General features: G+C 42.7%; 1 protein-coding gene across 2 annotated transcripts in view; it reads left to right on the top strand.

Annotated features, from left to right (window-relative positions):
* KCNAB1 (potassium voltage-gated channel subfamily A regulatory beta subunit 1) overlaps window positions 1–19,899 on the top strand; it is a 439,216-nt gene that overhangs the window by 406,726 nt on the left and 12,591 nt on the right. For both annotated transcript variants that reach the window (XM_055569252.1, XM_055569254.1), the window contains 4 exons: window positions 4,713–4,798; window positions 5,472–5,592; window positions 6,685–6,779; window positions 16,145–16,265. In XM_055569252.1, the coding sequence (XP_055425227.1) occupies window positions 4,713–4,798; window positions 5,472–5,592; window positions 6,685–6,779; window positions 16,145–16,265 (423 nt within the window). The remainder of the gene's footprint in view (window positions 1–4,712; window positions 4,799–5,471; window positions 5,593–6,684; window positions 6,780–16,144; window positions 16,266–19,899) is intronic.

The following is a 19,899-nucleotide window of genomic DNA, read 5'->3' as shown; positions in this document are numbered from 1 at the left end:
AGTCCATGGGGTCGCTAAGAGTCGGACAGGACTGAGCGACTCAGCACACAGCACAGCACAGCACAGCATCTGGGGTGAGGCCCTAGGACCTGCATTTCTAACAGGTTCCCAGGGGCTGCTGCTAGTGGTCCAGAAGCCACACTTGAGCACTATCACACTAGACAAGCACAGCGACCCTAAACCCAGGCTGCGCATGCAATCACCTGGGTTGAGTTTTTAAAATCTTGATGCCTGGCTTCACCCCCAGAGATTCTGATACAATAGACCTTCTGTGGAGCCCGGGTAGTGTCATTTTCCAAGCTCCCCAGGTCCTTTCGTGTGCAGTCAGAGTTGAGAGCCACTCGTGCTGAAGCTTCCTGGAAAAGCGGGGAGTGAGGGCAGAGGGAGCCACATTCAGTCCAGAACTGCCAGACTGAATCCGTTTGTTTGTCTGCATGTCCTTTCCCAGAGGCGGGTGGAAGCAATGCACTAGATGAGCTTCCTAACGTCATTTTCCCCACTCAGAATTGGTGCTCTGACTGGGATGCTTTAAAAATGCATTTCCCTGGTTGTCAAGTAAAAGCCATTGATTTTTTTTCTTAACAATGCTGCCCTCTAGTGTCCTTTAGTAGACTCGTGTTAAAAACCCACCTCATCTATCAGTACAGTGACTTTCTGTTAGACAGCTAAATAACTTGGGGGATTTTTCTCTAACTTTAAAAAAAATTGAACAAATTTAATATGCATTAAACTAAATTTTACTTTGTGGCCACATGGATCTCCATCTGCTGGCTCTCCATTCTCTGCATTCCTCCCTGGATTCTGTGCAGCAGCCTCCTCCTCCCAGAGTTCTCTGCATTCCACCAGCCCTTCCCTGCAGAGTCAGCAGCCAGACTTACCGGGGAGCAAAGAAATCGCCCTCAACTAAAGTGCCTGGGGCATGGGGGCATCTTGCATAGGCTCTTCCACACTCAGAACTGTTCTTTCTCGCCTTTTCCTCACTTCGTACCTCGTTTTCACTTGATTGAGAGTTTATTGAGTGCTATGCTGTGCTGTGCTTAGTTGCTCAGTCGTGTCCAGCTCTTTGCAACACTATGGACTGTAGCCTCCCAGGCTCCTCTGTCCATGAGATTCTCCAGGCAAGAATACTGGAGTGGGTTGCCATGCCCTCCTTCAGAGGCTCTTCTTGATCCAGAGATCAAACCCATGTCTCTTACATTTCCTGCATTGACAGGCAGCTTCTTAACCACCAGCACCACCAGTCATCAAACAGGGTCTCCCCTGTCTTCCTATGATGACTTCTCCAAACCTCCCAGGGTCGCGCCATCTTGCTTGAAGCATCCTTTCCACTCCAGGGGTTTTGTCCTCCGTCTTACTCTGTCCAGTCTCTCCCTCTCCATTCTCCCCAATCTCCTAGCCCACATCCTCAGTTAAATCCTCCATCTAGATTACTCTCAATGGCATATAGGCTTTCTCTTGCATCTTTCAGTTTTAAAATAAAAATCTCCTTTATCCTAAATACCCACTTTAGCTGCTGCCCTCTTTCTCTGCTCCATTCATTTCCTAACTTGAGTGCACCCAGGTTGTCTCTAATACCTTTCCTTCCTCATGCCCAATCTTCAGTCAGCTCCAGCCTGGCCTTGGTCCAAACGCACCAAGGACACTGACAACACTCTTTTCAGGGTCTTCATTGACCTCCAGCGTTCTGTGCCTTTCTGATTCAAATGCTCACATGTTCCAATCTTTGGGCACAGGTCCTCCTGCAAGCCCTCTCCATTCTTGATTCCAAACGTCCCCACTCTGGCTTCCTTCCTACTCCTCTGGCTGCCAGTGACCCAGAACCCCACAGTGTACTCTTCCCAACTCCTGCTCTGGCTCTTCGAAACTCTTTTGTTTTCTCTGGGCAGACTTGCCTTACATAGTCTCATTCACTCATGGATTTAAATACAATTAATAGACTGTTGATGAACAAATAGCTCACCTTCAGCCCAGGTTGCTCACTTATTATTATCCAGTTATCGCTACTTGACATCACCCCTCTGTCTCTCACAGGCATCTCTATTTTTGGCATGTCCTAGATGACTGGATGGCATCACTGACTCGATGAATATGAGTTTGGGTAAACTCCAGGAGTTGGTGACGGACAGGGAGGCCTGGCGTGCTGCGATTCATGGGGTCTCAAAGAGTAGGACACAACTGAGCGACTGAACTGAACTGAACTGATGAAGGACCCTGACTCTTCCTCCCAAACCTGTTCTTCCCTCAAACTTCCTTGATTCCTCCTTTGCCTCACTTGCCACATACAGTCCTTGGGGATTCTATCCACAAAACAGATTTTGATCCGTTCATGTCTGTCTTTGCTACCACCTCCCGATTTCAAGCCCCTTATCTCCTTCCAGGAATGCTACAGTAAACCTCCTAATGATCTTCCTGCTTCCTCCAGCCCTCGCCTCACAACATGGTCAGATGGTGTTCTGAAATATATACTGCATCATCATTCCCTTACTTAGACATATTAGTGACTTCCCATCAAGCCCTGAATAACAAACACTGTTTGCCCTCTGCCAGCTTCATCATGTAGCCCTGCCTTCCTTCCTGACTCAGCTTTCTCCACCATGGCTTACTGACTGTGAGGTTCACCAAGATCTGTCCGGCCCCAGGGCCTTGACACATGCTGCCTAGAATGTTCTTCCCTTGTTCATCACCTGACTGGTGCCTTTTTATTTTGTATGCCTAGACATTACTTCTTCCTTGACCAACTATATGTCTTCCTTCTCATTCCTGATCTCAGCCCCCTATTTGCTTTCTTCATAACACATTACATTTTGTGGTTATCTACTTGTTTACATCTCCATCTTCCCCACTCAACTCTAAACTCCCTAAGTCCAGGAGCTTTGTATCTGTCTTACTCACAAATGAACCTAGTGCCTGGCAAATATTAGGCTGTTAGTACATTACAGGAAATAAGGGAATGAAGGAATGGGAAGCGTCACAACCTCTACTGCACCCTACCTGCTGTTGTCAAGACCTCGGTGACTCCCACATGGCCAAGCCACTGGACCACGTCCTGTGCTCATCTTACTTGATTATGGAGTAGAGACAGGGGAGCATCTTGGGTTCATTTATTCCCTGTTAACCTGTCAGTGTTTACCAACATGTTTGATTCGCCACAATATCTCCAGCACCCAGTACAGCAGACTCCTCATAAATCCTGTTGGTTGAATGAATATCTCAGCTCTGAATGAAACGGGATGTGAAAGGAAAGGGAAGTAGTACAACGATGGAGAGTTCCAAAGAGAGCATACTTAGGGGCAGATATTTAAGGAATGGCTTTGAATTTCCAGAAATGTTAGCACACGTATTCATTTCTATTTAAAGACAAGAAAAATGTTTCATGTAACTTTTTGTGTCTTGTTTGCTTGTAAAGGAAGAACTATCTTCATAGATTTGGTTGTTGAGTAATAAATTGATATTTAGGAGTCTTTCTCCAAGAAGGAAAAATATTTTCTTTACATGCCGAATTCTACCTCTGTTGGGTAGACTCTGGTGAGTAAAAGCATTCCGATCTTCCAAACAAAGACCAAGGGCAATTTAAAATGCTTTATGTAAGTCAAACAAGCAAGGAAGCTAGGACCCTAACCCTCACTGTCTCATTCCAAATCCTGTCCCTGATCAATTAAGACAGTGCTTGCTGGTGAGAAATAAAATAACACATCTACTCAATTAAAGTTTGAGACAAGGATTTGATTCTGCTGAAGGACATGTAACCTACCAGGTATTATCAGTAGGGTAAGAAAAGCCCATGACCTGCAACCCCTTGAAAATGTGAAATGACCTGGCATCCTGGGTGTTTGGCTGACCTGGTTTGTAGAAGAAACCCAACCATGTCTGTGACTTTTCACTCAATTGAACTTGAGGCTCTCCATGCTCTCTGGTTCTGTAAAATATTGGCTGGTTCCAAGAGGATTAGCTCAACTCCACCCCTCTGGGAAGAGATTCATTTTCCTGTTTAGGAAATGTGATGTCAAGCTGAAAGAGGCTGATGAGCAAGCAGGGTGGGGCCACATGGAGGTCCAGGTGAAATGCATGACATGGGTGTCTTAGAATGAAGTTTGGTCCAAAGTAGTCAAGGACAGGGTGTGCCAGTGTGGGCTGGGAGCTGTTGGGGCTTCAGCTGTTTGTTCAGCATTTAGTATGTTTATATTTCTGCTAAACACATTGTTATTGAGTCATCTCTATTAAACAACAACCCTGCGTGAGGCTTAGCTCTGTAAATCCAACATACAAAGGCAGGACTTCTATCCTCAATGACCTTCCATTCTACAAAGTCAGAACAAATGCTTTCTCTTACTTCTCACTTTAGTGAGCAAGGTACCCAGGTTCTGAAAGAGGTGAATCATGTGTTCTTTTATCTGGCCAGGAACCGATAAAATTTTTTTTATTTTTGAAGCAATAAAAGTAAAGGAAGAACTTAAGGTGGTCACTCTTTTTTTAATATCATTTCATATTGTTGCTGCAAACTGAAAATGGAAAGTCAATTTACCCAAAAGTACCATCCACCTCCAAACCATCAATATTTTATGTTAGACTATTATGCTATCACCAGTGTCAAGGTAATTATACTAATCCAACAAATAATTGCATTAAACATCTAAGCTTTGGGCAGGAAAAGAAAAAAAATACTATATAACTTTGAAAAATATGTGTAATGCTATCTCTTTGGCTTTCCATAGAAATTGTTCGTGCCATGACACATGTGATAAACCAAGGAATGGCCATGTACTGGGGAACTTCTCGCTGGAGTGCCATGGAGATCATGGTAATTCCATTTCCATTTTTAAATGACCATTGAGTACCTATTTTTATTTGTCAGACATCATGTATAAGTTGTAAGACCTTTTGCGAACTTTCTTCACAATCACAATGGCACCAGAATTCTATGATCAATTTCATCATTGTAGAGATGTATATGGGGGCGGGCGGTGGATCTTATCAGCTCAGAATACAACATGGAGGGTGCAGGTCTCTAACAGGAATCATGTTTTAGCATGTTCTTTGGTAGTAGTTTGGTAGTAAGAGAGTACAATTCTCAGCTAATGAGACATATGACACAATATTCCAGGTTTTTTTTTTTTTTTGACGTATTAAATAATGGTACTGCTCATAACATGCTAATTATAGATCATTTTTATATTATATATTAGTTAAGTTTTATTTCTTTAGGAACCTAGAAATAGTTAAACTACGTTTTCTTTGTAATAGTTCATAATTCACACTTTGACTAATTTTCCCTGGACTTTACTCATTCCAAACCTCCCAAAAAATAATTTCCTGATTTGGTATTAGTGAAATTGATGGTCATAACTTTGCTTATTATTTGACAATCTAGATTTTCTTGGTTTGTATTGATTTCACTAAAATGAATTTTTTTCATGCATACAGACTTATTTCTCATCAGAAATAAATTCAGTTGCAATTGTATTTCCCCTTAGGAAGCCTACTCTGTAGCAAGACAATTCAACATGATCCCACCAGTCTGTGAACAAGCTGAATACCACCTTTTCCAGAGAGAGAAAGTAGAGGTTCAGCTACCAGAGCTCTACCATAAAATAGGTAATCTTCACAGTCAAATTGACTCATTATCTTTAATAAGAGGATCAGGGATCCAGAAAAAAAAAAAAAAAAGGTGTGACTGACATGCTTTCCTAAATGTTCCTAATTAATGTACGGATCGTCAGCACTATGCATTCCAGAAACTAGAAGAAATCAAAAGGACTTGTATGCAATCTCTGGAGTATCACTCATGAAAGCCAAGCAGAGCTGGCAGACAAGCTGTTCTCAGTAGGTGTTCAAAAAAAATGCATGTAGAATGAAAGGAAGAAATAATGAATAAACCTGTTTTTCATAGGGTAGTTGCTCTAGCCAAGAATGCATCTGTGAGTGGGTTTCCCCAAAATTATGGATTTATACATCTATCTGTATCTCCTACTCTGCCTGGAACTGAGTCAGAAGGGGAACTCAAGAATGGCAGACAAGCCAGGGACACATGTTTGTGTAGGTACACATGATGCCAAAGGGAGGGAAAATATATATATACAACATGTACACAAGAATTTCAGATATCAGAAAACTTAAGCCACATTTTCAGGCATATTTATCGAAACAGGTTCCAGAGAAACTTTTTCATAAGAAATGGGGGTTTACGTGAGTGGGGATAGTGCTGGGTAAGAAAAAAAGGATAAGAAAAGTTCGACAACAGAACAGTGGTTGTTATGGCTATCACTGTGTGCTCATTGTGTGTTCTCTGTGCACCAGGCACTGTGCTCCTCCTTCGACCAGGCACTTTTGAGGCACTGCGTGAACAAGAGAAGCACTGAATTTTTGTGCAAGCAAAAGTGCTTATCGCTGAGTGTAAAAAGAAATGTAAATTTGGGGCATCAGGAAACTCTGGATAAGCCACATTTTCAGGCTTGATTATATGCCCTGCTCCCCATCACCAACAGTGCACAGTTGATGGGCTTGTATTAATAAAAATGAAGCACACAGTTTGAAAATGCCTAAACTTTAATGGAATGATTTATGCTGATATTAACTCATATATCTGGCCAGCTTTTCCCCATAATTAACCAGGTTCTTTCTGAATACCCACTCACTTTTGATCCCAGTGTGCAGAAGTAACTTTTTAAGGTTTTTTTTCTTCTATAGGAGTTGGAGCAATGACATGGTCTCCACTGGCTTGTGGCATCATCTCAGGAAAATATGGAAACGGGGTGCCTGAAAGTTCTAGGGCTTCGCTGAAGGTATTTTCCTCCACCTCTAGGAAAGAGTCTGGGCATGGGAATGAGGGAGAAAAGGAAACTGAACAGAAGAGCCCAGCAGCAGCCTGAGGCTTCCTGGCTCAGGCCGAGTGTGGCCTCAGCATGGCAGGCATCCCCTGGCAGTCCCCCAGCCCTCTGGAGGGCCCTGCTTCTGGTCAGGCATCAATGCAGAAAGCTCCCCTCCTCTGCGGACCGGGAGAGATGCCCAGTGACCTGGTTGGATTCGTAGGCCTCAATTTCCTACACTTATTTATTCTTATATTAAAGAAGGCATTTCATTCCTCCTTTGACACAGACGGAAATGTAAAATCCATCTTCTATATAAGAGGATCTCATTTTACTTTTCTTAACAAAATTTAAGGCCTGGAGGTTTAATCCATATGGGGCAAACTGGTTGTACTGAGTAGGTTTGAGGTTGGTTGACACTTCTTAATATGTGAAGGTGGGGGTTAAGGAGGGAAGGTTTGGGGCAGATACAGAGCCAAGCATCCCTCACTGAGGCTCAGGGCTGGCGTTCGCAGAAATCAACTCCAGCTGCTGAGTCTTGCCGCTTAAATTCTCTGAAGAATAAAGATATTCAAGATCACTGACATAAAATTAACCTCCATTCAGAACATCTTGATGATTAATTTATTGGAGAGTACTCCAAACATCTCTCCTTGTTAATAACAACATGTCTGTTTTTAAAAACTTGAGAGAATGTGTAATAACATTAGAATCACAAATTACTCTGTAATGTCAAGGGAGAGAGAATATTGGCATTTTTTAAATTCACACTTGCCAAACGCCCCCAAAAGGAAGCAGAAATCTGACACAGCCTCTTGCTTCCATCAGCACAAAGTCAGCACAAGGACAACTCAAGCCTGAACTACCAACCCTTTAATCAGTGTGGCTGGAACCACTGTGTGCTTCCCCAATGAGGACCTTCTCCAGGCTCTAGGTCTATCACTTTTCTTTCTGCTCTAACAGTTGACCTATTAGTGTGTTTGTTCTCTAAGATAATATATATATATATATTTCCTAAAACATGGTGACATGGTCCTGCTTCTAGTTTTGTATTATTACACTGATTATCCTAGAATATTAAATATGGTCTTGTGTCTGAAAAAGTCAAAAGTTTTGAATAAGTTAGCAAAGAAAAACGAAAAGCATTTTAGGAAAGAAGGGATAAAAGGAGGATGGCAAGAAAAGCACTGAAATTGTGATTTTAGCTGAGCACCTACTGCTTTCCAAGCACTGGGATAAGTGTGTGTTTGTTTTTTACTTCCTTTTATCCTTACAAAGAAATGGATACAGATGGCTTTTAGTCAGTTGTAGCTAAGGATGTAAGTTTCTTACATTGTTTCAGAGACTATCTGAAAAACTCAAAGTGTTTCCATATACGAGGGGTGTTTGTTCTCAGACTATCCTTATAAGAGGGTAAACCTTTTCCAGATACAGAAACTGAGAACAAAGATATTAGATAACAATCCAAGGGCATAAACTCATAATAAAGTTAGCAGTAAAACCCAGGTCTCCTGGCTCTCAGTTCTTCTCCCTAAAGGCATTTTTGTTTCCCTTCAAATTAATGTTTTTAAATGAGGAAGAAGTAGCAGCGCTGTATTTTGAGTATATGATTGACTGATCCCCATCACTGTTTAAGAAAAGCCTACAAATAGCTGAAAACTTGCTTAAAATGCACTAACTAAAGGGGTGGGGGGGGAGGGAGATGCAGAATATTTGAAGGTAGCTAAGCCCAAAAGCAACTCAAAAAATACTTCTTGTGTTGACTTTTCAGCATTTATTGAAGCATCCTTAACAATAAGCATTAAAGAGTCTCCAAAGGTAAAAGGAAGCCAGTCCCAAAGCACACTTCTTAATTCATCAGCCTAAGTGCTTTCTTGACAAATATATGTACACTTAGAAAAGCCACTTGAGTAAAGCAAAAATTAATGCCACTAATAATAATGTTATATGTGTGTGTATATGTATGTGTGTGTGTATATACATATATGTGTGTATATATATATGTGTGTGTGTGTGTGTGTATATATATATATATATATATCAACCTTAAGAGTGAGCAAGAATTCTAATAGTAAAAACATTTTTTAAAAAAATGAAGCATGTCGGCCTTGAGGCACTCGGGCTACTGCCCCAGTGACGGCGCATCTTATGGCCGCTACTACGGGCCTGGGGGTGGAGATGTGCCGGTGCCCCCCGCTTCCGCTCATCTACTCCCCGTGCCCCGAGCCTCCCCAGCCTCCCATTTCCTGGCGGGGGCGCGGGGGCGGCCCGGCGGAGACCACCTGGCCGGGGGAAGGCGGAGGAGGCGATGGCTACTAAGCATCTGGAGGCGCCTGGTCAGAGCCCGGTCCTGCTGGCGGAGGCCACCAGGAGTAGCCACCATATCCTAGTTACAATTCTAACTATTGGAATGCTGCTGCCCGACCTCCGGCTCCTTACCCAAGTACATACCCTGGAAGATCGGAAATGCAAAGCCAGAGTTTGAATTCTTATACAAATAGGGGATATGGCCCACCATACCCCACTGGCCCCGGGACAAATACTGCCTCATACCCTGGAGCCTGTTACACACCTGGGTATGCTCAGACCAATTACTCCACAGAGGTTCGGAGCACTTACCGTTCACCTGCCAACAGCCCAACCCCAGTCTCCGGTTGGATGTACCCCCAGCAGGACCGCCATCCCCACAGCCTAAGGACTCCTCCTACACCTACAGCCAACCAGATCAAGACATGAGCCAGCGCAACTTTCCTTGCAGTGTCCATCAGTACGGCAGTCCTCGGGATCAGTGAACAACGACAGTTCGGAGCTTTTGGATTCCCAGGTCCAGTATAGTGCTGAGCCTCATCTGTACGGTAATGCCACCCACGAACATCCCAGCACTCAAGACGAGGGTAATCATCTTGCTGAAGAGTTTTTATCTTCAGATGAAGGGACTCCCCCAAGCATTAAAAAAATCATACATGCACTGGAGAAGGTCCAGTATCTTGAGCAAGAAGTATAAGAGTTCATAGGAAAAAAGACAGACAAAGCCTATTGGCTTCTGGAAGAGATGCTAATCAAGGAACTTCTGGAACTGGATTCAGTTGAAACGGGGGGCCAGGACTCCGTCCGGCAGGCCACGAAAGAGGTGGTTTGTAAAATCCAGGCCATACTGGAAAAATTGGGGGGAAAAGGGATTATGAAGGGATTTAGAACAAAGGAGAAGCCTGTTACTAACTCCACCAAAGAACTCTTGATTTTGGTTAATTACCCTCCTTTTGAAATTTCTGTTGATGACAAGAAGCAATATATTCCAACTTTCCTTTGATAGAAAGCTTGAAAAACTGGTAAAGGACTTGGAAGAACAGTTGGGTTATGAGTTGTTTTCAGACCAGTGAATGTAATAGGGAGCTCTTGGATTATCGGTAATGCAAAGTAGACTCTCCCGGTAAGAAATATAATATATGGGTGTCGTAGGCAAGTTGCTTCTTAGCAGCAGGAGGGGAATTCACCTTATGTAACAGGCTCCTCAGAAACCTACAGGATAAGACTGGATGTTCTTTGGACAGGCTCTGTTTGTTTAATACATCTGGATAACTTGTTACATTTTTGTACATTGTAACTGCTTTCACCATACACTTTGTGTGTAAATTACAGCTTGGACTTTAGCCCCCTTGGACCTCTGTTTTGTTTTGTTATTTGCAGTTCACAAATATAGTATGATTATCTTAAAAAAAAAAAAAAGAAGAGCTAGGCAAATAGATAAATAAAATGGCAACTTTGACCTTCCCCCAAAATAGAATGGTTGGTATTTCACAATGGCCATTTTAAGTTACACCAATAAAGTAAAGACGCTAATATTTTATTTAGGTTGTAAACACTGAACTGTTAGGTATTTAATACTCAGTTTATTTATCCTATCTCTTAGAAAGTAATACTACCCATGTGGCTTTCTGGGGGGCTGCATGTGGCCCACCACTGTTACAAAGACTTCTAAATCAGCGTCATCGGCACTGACTTGACTGCTGCGCTGAACACCACTACTTCTTCATGTCTATTAGACACCTCCACATGGCTATCCTACGGGCATCTGACATGCCTAATGGAATCTATCCACACTCCCCAAAACCTGCCCAGAATCCTCAGTTAACAGTGCCTCCACCCGTCCCTTGGTCACCCCAGCCTGAAGCCAAGGCTTATCTCAGTCTGCCTCTCCTCCTCCCTAAGTCTTATCCAGCAGGACACCAACTCCTCCAGTCCACATCCTGACCTCAGTGGTCCTTCCCTTGCACCGCCCTTGTTTAGATCATCATCATTTCTTTCCTGGTTTGCCACAATAACCTCCCATCTAGACTCTCTGAATCACCCCTCTTTTTCAACTGCCCACCAATTATCTACTATCCATATTAATTATGTGACCAAATATCTTTCTAAAAGATTAATCTGACTATATCATAACCCTGCCCTAAATCCTTAATGACCTCCCAATATTGATTATGTGATAAAACCTAAAAACCCACAGAAGAGTGTTCAAGGAAATACTCTTGGGGTCTTAATTGAGCCCATTTTTCCATTCTTACCTCTCCCCAAATCGTATTAGTTCATTTTTTCACCCAAATGCAGTATACTTGTTTTTGCCTCCCAGAAATGCCCTTCTTTTCTCTGGCTGTGGAAAGCCATCTCTAAAGACAAAGCTTGGTTGTCTTCACTCTGTGAAGCCTGTCTTTACTTTGTAAAACTTCAGTTATTGGTACCTTCCTCTAACATTCCACAAACACTTCTTACAGTCTTAGAATCCTCAGATTGCAAGCAACAAAATGCAATTCAACTTTATTTAATCAAAGAAGGGAGCACATAGACAGACACTCCCTGGGAAAGATGGAATGGGATGGCCTCAGGGGTGACTCTATCCATAGATCTACCCATTTTCAGGACTCTCCATCTCCTCTGTTTCTCTCCACACGTGTCAATTTCTGCGACTACAAATGGGTCTTCCTCACAAGCCCAGGAACAAGAATGCTAGTGACTGCCAGGCTTACATCCTTAAAGGCATATAACCTGAGAGAAAAGAGAATTTTCTTTAACAGCTTCGGTACAGAGAAGACTGGCCAAGCTTGGGTCATATGCCAAGCTAGTAGACCAATGACAGGGGCAAAGGAGAAGGTGCTGTGCCTAGTTCGTGTCTTGCACTGATGGTGGGGTATTTCCCATAAAGAAGCAGTGCAAACATAGCTTCTGAGGAAATCACTGAGGGGGCACCCCAATTACAAAACACTTCTCCAGTTATCAGACAATGATTCATGAATACCTTTGGGATAGAAACTGAAACTTACTCACATAACTCACCACAGAGCCTGGCACATGATAGGTACTCAACAATTGTTTCCTAAATGAATACAATAAGCCATAACCAAGGATCAACAATGTCTGATCAAGAGACCAGGTGAAGTGAAGTGAAGTGAAGTGAAAGTCACTCAGTCGTGTCCGACTCTCTGCAACTCCATGGACTGTATAGTCCATGGAATTCTCCAGGCCAGAATACTGGAGTGGGTAGCCTTTCCCTTCTCCAGGAGATCTTCCCAACCCAGGGATCAAACCCAGGTCTCCCGCATTGCAGGCGGATTCTTTACCAGCTGAGCCACAAGGGAAGCCCAAGAATACTGGAGTGGGTAGCCTGTTCCTTCTCCAGTGGATCTTCCCAACCCAGGAATAGAACCAGGGACTCCTGCATTGCAGGCGGATTCTCTACCTACTGAACTATCAGAGACCAAGTGAGCAGCTTTTAAATAAAAAGTTTAAATATAAATGAAAAGTGCAATAAGATTTATGGACAGTTCTTCCCTATTATTAGGAAAATACATTATAGAAAAAAAACAGAAAAATATATACCTTTTTGTCAAAGGGAAAGAAGAAACATGCAAACATAGGTGGAGCAAAGGAATGGGGAGAGGGACAGTCCAAGAACTCCAGGTGTTCACATTAAGAAACTAAGGATATTTCCACATTACGGTACAATTTCAGAAGGAAACATTTTAGCGCCAGCATTTTATCTAGAGATTTTTACTTCAATAATGAAGACTTTGCTGCTCTTTTGAGCCAAAGACTTCAATTGTTCAGCTAGAAACAGTCAATGATCTTGAATGCTAAATTAGGCCCACTAATGAAATGTGACTGATTCTGTCCATGACTTTACAGTTGCTGCCCAAGTTCCAGGCTGGGATTAACTGACAGCCAACCGAGGCATTTGGGGTGCATCACAGACTGTCCCATCCTGTTACGGTGACCTATAAAATGGCAGTCACAGAGGTAATGGCCACAGCATTAGAAGATGGCAAAGAAACAGGCTTTAGGAAATTTTAAAGAATTTTGCGACTTATGTATAAAAGTAATAGCTCAGTAATCTATTGAGAAGGCGGTTCATTCAGTTGTTCCTTTGGCAAATATTTACTGAGTGTCTAGTCAGTGCTGAGCCCTGTGCTGAGGACTGAGGAGACAGATGAATGAGACAGTCTCAACCCTAAGGAGTAACTCAGGGACTTGCTGGAGACAGACATGAGAAGGGGTGAATTATGAAACTATGTGGAATCCACAAGCCCTATGTGACACACATGGGGCTGCCAGTCGAGTCATACTGCATTAAGGAGGAAGTGTCTGCGTTCAATCTGAAAAACTGAAGACAACTATCTTTACTGTGTGGAATCCTGGTTTCTCAGATCCTTTCCTCATCGCCATATTGGCTGAGCCCCTCCTCTGTGTCAACCACTGTGTCAAGACTGGAGATGCTGATACGAACAAGAAGCCATCCCTGCCTTCCACTTGGTTAGAAAGAACAATCAGCATGTCATCAAATCACTGGAGGAATACGATTAAGCAATACAATAGGAGTGGAAGACGAAATTTCATCTTTTGATTCGTGGACTACTGCCTGCAGTCCACAAGCTGGGTTTATTATTGCATACAACCACACCTATGGTCAATCTTCTAATCAAGAACACGGTTCACTTTCATATTTAATTGAAATTTTAGTTAAGCTTCATCTCCTCCCTATGCAAACATTTTCCCATTTCTAAAACCATTAAAGCTATTTATTTCCAAAACACATTTGTTTCCTTTGGTTTGCAGAAAGCAGTGTAAATACTATGCATCTACTTTTACAAAACCCTAACCTGCTTATGTTTCCCAGTGATTAGAGCAAGATTTTTGTTGAGGGTAGAGAGAAAAGTACTCAATAAATGGATGTTTGGTATTTGTTATTTTTAGAAATCTTCCTCTCAGAGCTTCCATGGTGGCTCAGTGGCAAAGAATCTGCCTGCCATTGCAGGAGACACAGGTTCGATCCCTGGTCCAGGAAGGTCCTACATGCCACATGACAACTAAGCCCATGGGCCGTAACTACTGAACCTGTGCTCCAGAGCCCAGGAGCTGAAATTACTGAGTCCACATGCCACAGCTACTGACGTCCCACATCCTAGAGCCCGTGCTCCGCGATAAGAGAAGCCACCACAATGAGAAGCCTGCACACAGCAACGAAGACCTAGCACAGCCAAAAATAAAAGAAAGAAATTAAAAAAGAAATCTTCCTCTCATTATGGAGTGTGTATGTAATGCAGACATTAAATTCACACATGCACACACACTCAACACACATATCCAACTTGTAACTCAATCTTAAGAATAAAAATGTGTTGCAGATAATAAGATTTCAAAAACTGGCATTTCATAAGATTGATAAGTCAATTATTCTTTATGTGTGTGGTATATACTGAAACCCGAGGAACTCTCCTAGTAGTAAAAAGCAGTAACTCAAGAGAGTTTTGGCTATTGGTTTTCAAGCTTTTTTTTTCTTTTCATTTGAATAACAGACATACTGGTCCCTTGAAAGATGTTAATAGATTGAAATGAGGATGGGTGATATTTTTCCCCTTGAGGACTGTAAAAGTAAGTTCAGGGACTTTCTGATGTACCCAGCATGCTGCCTGGGAAGTGTTGATTGCCCTTAACTGTCCACCTCATCGCTGCTGGCACCAGCCATCACCTCCAGAGAGATGCCCCAGGCTGTGCTTCCTCCTGGAAGAAGCTGAGGTCTCTGGAGCTGAGACTGGGAAAACTCTTGGCCATTTTGCTAAGTAAACTTCACGAAAGGAGCCAGACCATAAGCCCCTGAGATCTAGGAGGAGAACAAAACTGGGTGTGCTTATTCTTTCTTCTTTTCATATCTGCAAAATCATTCCAGAAATCATAACAAAACAATGTGGTTGCCTTTTTCTTTGGAAATACTGTCTTGTAATGATGAAAAAAATACTTGAAAGCCAGCAGCCTACTGAAATCACGTGGGTGGAGATTTGGTGATGACTGCCCAGCTTTCTGCTGCCTTTGAGATGGAAAAGGTCTGTGCTGGCAACTGCGTCACAACACACACACAGTGGAGGAAGTCAACTTCGCCACACAGAACGGTGCTTATTATTGCCACTGAAACAGACTAACATTCTTACAAATATTCTTTTCCTTTGGGTGTTGCTGTACCCTGCTAGTTTTGTACATAAGAGTCTGTTGCTCCTTGTTTCATAGTAAGAGCACAACCTTCTAAAAAATAGGGTAAAAGATTTCTTTCCTTACATTTAGGAAATTAGGCACACTTTATAGGCTACATCAGAGTCAGCCTCGTCTTATAGGTTTTAAAGATTAGTTTCCCATTTACCTTTATAAGCATCCTTGCCTTTTTAAGTTTCAAACACTATACAAACATGTAATACACATTTGGGAAAGTCTTTATCCACTTTAAAAATGTACTGGTACCTATCCACATCTTCTAGAAAGAGCAGAGAAAGCTTATGATAAAACCACATTAAAAGAATACAGGAGAGACTAGGGGTAAATTGAAGGCAAGAGGGAGAAAGACAGCTACAGCAAGAATGTAACATAATGACTTCCTTTGAGCAGAAAGCTTGGCACCCAATTTTCTGCACAAAAAAAGAAACAGAACAGCCCTTGGTGAAATGTAAATACCTTCCCCCTCCCCCACCCACCTACATTCTAAGGGCTCTCACAATAAGCACCATCTTTTCCAGACGGTATGTAATTGATTATATGTCAGGATTTTAACAACTTTTGTACATGTGGATGGATTTGAATGGTGAGCTTTAGACAAAATCAATCTGTCTTGAACCAATAAATAAGGTGCGAGACCACGGGGAACATTTCTTTGCATGAAGACATAAGCATCCTTGTTTGCAAACAGAAAGGTCAGGGCCAAGAAGACTCAGGAATTCACCACAAGGCTCTTATATTTAATAGAGTTAACAGTCTTTGCATCAAACCCTTACCAGACATTAACACTGAAATGTTCTTCTTATCTCTAGTGCTACCAGTGGTTGAAGGAAAGAATTGTGAGTGAAGAAGGGAGAAAACAGCAAAACAAGCTCAAAGATCTTTCCCCGATCGCGGAGCGTCTGGGATGCACGCTACCTCAGCTAGCCGTGGGTGAGAGTCACTGGGGAGGGAGGCCCTCTCTATTATTGATTCACATCTCTCACCTGATAAACTACCTGGTGTAGGGGCAGACAATCTCTGAAGCAAACACTCCCGGTTAATCCTATTGAAAATGAGGTTTTGTTTAGAGTTCCTCAGAGTGTTCCACATGCTGAAACACTGTTCTCACTTCCTCTCCTTTGCCTTATAAGACAGTTTAAACAACATGTCAGTGAAAACGCACACACCCTCACAGTGTCAAGGGTGAGTGTCCCTGAACTCTGTGGAGACATCCACTGCTTCTGGCTCAAGTTTCCTTCCCTATTGAAGCTAAGGCAGGGCTGGTGAGAGGCTGAGGCGCAGCGCTGTGACTGAGGCCAAGCCACTGCCACATGGAAAGCCTATCTTAGGGGAGCAGCGTCTCAAACTTCTGAGTGCCATGAAGATGATTCTTCTGACACTGTGGAGTCAACGAAAGGTCACGGTCACTGGTGACAATTGAAGACCACATTGCATCAGAAGGGTCCCAGAGAAATACAATGTACATCATTTGTTTAACTTTTAAATTTCCAGGAGCCATGTTAAAAAAGTAAAAGAGAAATAGATGAAATTAATTTTTAAATGGACCACATTTAATCCAATATGGCCAAAATACTGTCATTTTTAACCTGTAATAAATATAAAAAGCTTATTATATTTTTATATAATAATATTTCACACACTTTCCTATAAAATCCAGAGTGCATTTTGTACCTATAGCACATGTCAATTCAGGCTAAACACATTTCCGATGTTCAATAGCCACAAGTGGTGAGAGACTGGGGATTAAACAGAAAAGCTAGATTTTCAGTTCCCTTGCTGAGGAGTATCTGCCAGGCTCTGTGATAAGCTCTTTATGCTCATCATCATCTCTCTGTAATTGTCAGAACAATCCCACAAAGTATATACTGGTCTTAGACCTAGTCCTCCATCACAGACGTTAATGGAGTTTCCCTACTGTTATCACCACTTTACAAATGGAGAAGAGGCTGAAAAGAATTCATGTGGTAGCTGTGAGAAGAGAATAAAATGGGTATAGATTCTAGACAAAATTCCCAAGGACTAAGAAATAGCAGGAATTGGGATAAATCAGATACAGTGAACCAATGAGATAAAAAGCTCAAGGTTAGTTTTGTGCAAATAAAATAACAGAATATTTGTTACATGCTTGACCCTTCTGATGTTAGAAGACAGGAAGATCATAGTTGGCAGTAAATAGTCGCAAAAAGATGGAAATGGAAGGAGGCTGTAGGGAGGGAATACCATTTACCTAAGTATATGTTTGACTATTGCTTTAACCCTCTCTTCTAAAAAACAAAGATTATATTGAATGTGATAAGGCAATGGCAACCCACTCCAGTACTCTTGCCTGGAAAATCCCATGGACAGGAGCCTGGTAGGCTGCAGTCCATGGGCTCGCTAGGAGTCGGACACTACTGAGTGACTTCCCCTTTCACTTTTCACTTTCATGCATTGGAGAAGGAAATGGCAACCCACTCCAGTGTTCTTGCCTGGAGAATCCCAGGGATGGGGGAGCCTGGTGGGCTGCTGTCTCTGGGGTCGCACCGAGTCGGACACGACTGAAGTGACTTAGCAGTAGCAGTAGCATCCCTAGAGCTTTAATGAATGCAGTAAAACGTATTAGCTATTGACATCAGCAAGTTATTTAACTTGCTATCAGTTTTATCATCTGCAAAATGGGTATAATAGTATATATCTTGCAAATGTGTTGAGTAAAAGGAAATTATATATGTAAAGCAGAGTAGGCTCAGTAAGTAACTAGTGAAGATGAGAGTGAAGATGATGATGGTTTTGCAAAGAATCAGACATCCTGTGCTGAAACTCTGTCCACTTCTAGCCATCATATATGGTCAGAGGTATAGGCACAAAGAAAAACATCTGTTCTTAAACCATAGCCATAAATATGATTGTTAGGTGGTAACATGAAAGTGAGTATTGAATACAGCTCTGAAAGAGACAGAAGAATACTGTCTTTCTAAAGAGAAAATCTTTACAACATTTAGACTTTCACTAAATGTCAGATGTACATGACTCTTTATAGAGTCCAAGTTTAAGTTAAAACAAACTTTTTTTTCCTTTTCCTCCCTCTGTGTCCCCAGGTGTCTTTCTTGCCTGTCATTTTTTTTCTTTTCTTTGTAAACAAGTAGTTTTGTTTTTAACCACAGAACTCTCAAACTGAGATGGAAATTATTTCCAGACATATTACTTTTGATCTAGTAGAAGTATGGGGGAAGGGGAGAAACTCTGGCAGAAAACAAGCTGCTGCTGCTACTGCTAAGTCGCTTCAGTCGTGTCCGACTCTGTGCGACCCCAGAGACGGCAGCCCACCAGGCTCCCCTGTCCATGGGATTCTCCAGGCAAGAACACTGGAGTGGGTTGCCATTTCTTCCTCCAATGCACGAAAGTGAAAAGTCAAAGTGAAGTTGCTCAGTTGTGTCCGACTCTTAGCGACCCCATGGACTGCAGCCTACCAGGTTCCTCTGTCCATGGGATTTTCCAGGCAAGAGTACTGGAGTGGGGTGCCATTGCCTTCTCCGAGAAAACAAGCTACTTGAGCCCAACTGTGGGCTGGTTCCCACATCTCCCATCTGCACAGGAGCCAGCACACACACCTTGTTCATAAAGAGGTACTCTGGATCTGCCTGTAGGTGACCCCTGATTAGATGCTGATTATCCAGAATCATGTTTCCCCTGGTGTTGGCCAGCCCTGCCCAGTGAGTTCTCCTACGCCTGGCTGCCCATGGGGGAATCAGCTGTTGCTGACATCAAGTAGTTTATGGGCAATAATTTTCCCAGTGCCCTGCTCAGAACTTCTACAAGTGCCAGAAAGGAGTTCTAAGTGCAAAGCAGGAAATAAAGCAGCCAAAAAAAAGCCTGGGATCACTTGGCTTGTTGCCTTCATCAGACATTATTTTGCTCATGTGGAAGGATTTATGATTGCCTTAAAAGGTCTGAGCATGGTAACAGCTTGACAGCATCAGTTGGTAGCACAGCCTGAGCAAATAGGGGCAGGAGAGGTCTTAAGGGATGCCCATCAATTATTCACGCCCCCATTTACTCAACCAACATCTAATAAGCACCTACTGTGTGCAGGTGCTGGGCATCCAACTGCAAATAACACACATCTCACACTCTGGTGGACAAGTCAAGAAATTAATGGATAATTTTAATACAGTGTGATGATAAAATGTGTTAGTCACTCAGTTCTATCTGACTCTGTGACCCCATGGACTGTGTAGCCCGCCAGTCTCCTCTGTCCACGGAATTCTCCAGGCAAGAATACTGGAGTGGGTTGCCATTCCCTTCTCCAGGGGATCTTCCCAACCCAGGGATTGAACCCATGTCTCCTGCACTGCAGGCGTATTCTTTACCATTTGAGCTACCTGAGAAGCCCAATTGAGAAGGGCATTGTGGAGGTGGGAGGAGGGAAGTAACACGTAGGAGTGCCAAACCCAGCCTGGGACTCAGGGAAGGACTTTGGGAGAAGGCTGTGCCCATGAAGAATTCCAAATGATGAGTAGATATTAATGAGGCAAAGGCCCATTCCAGACCAAGGGGACCACTTAAGCCAAGGGCTGGAGGAGGA

Source organism: Bubalus kerabau, chromosome 2 (assembly GCF_029407905.1).
Source record: "Bubalus kerabau isolate K-KA32 ecotype Philippines breed swamp buffalo chromosome 2, PCC_UOA_SB_1v2, whole genome shotgun sequence".
NCBI lineage: Eukaryota > Metazoa > Chordata > Mammalia > Artiodactyla > Bovidae > Bubalus > Bubalus kerabau.
Note: the sequence above shows the minus strand (reverse complement) of the source record. Positions and strands in the feature narration are given on the sequence as shown.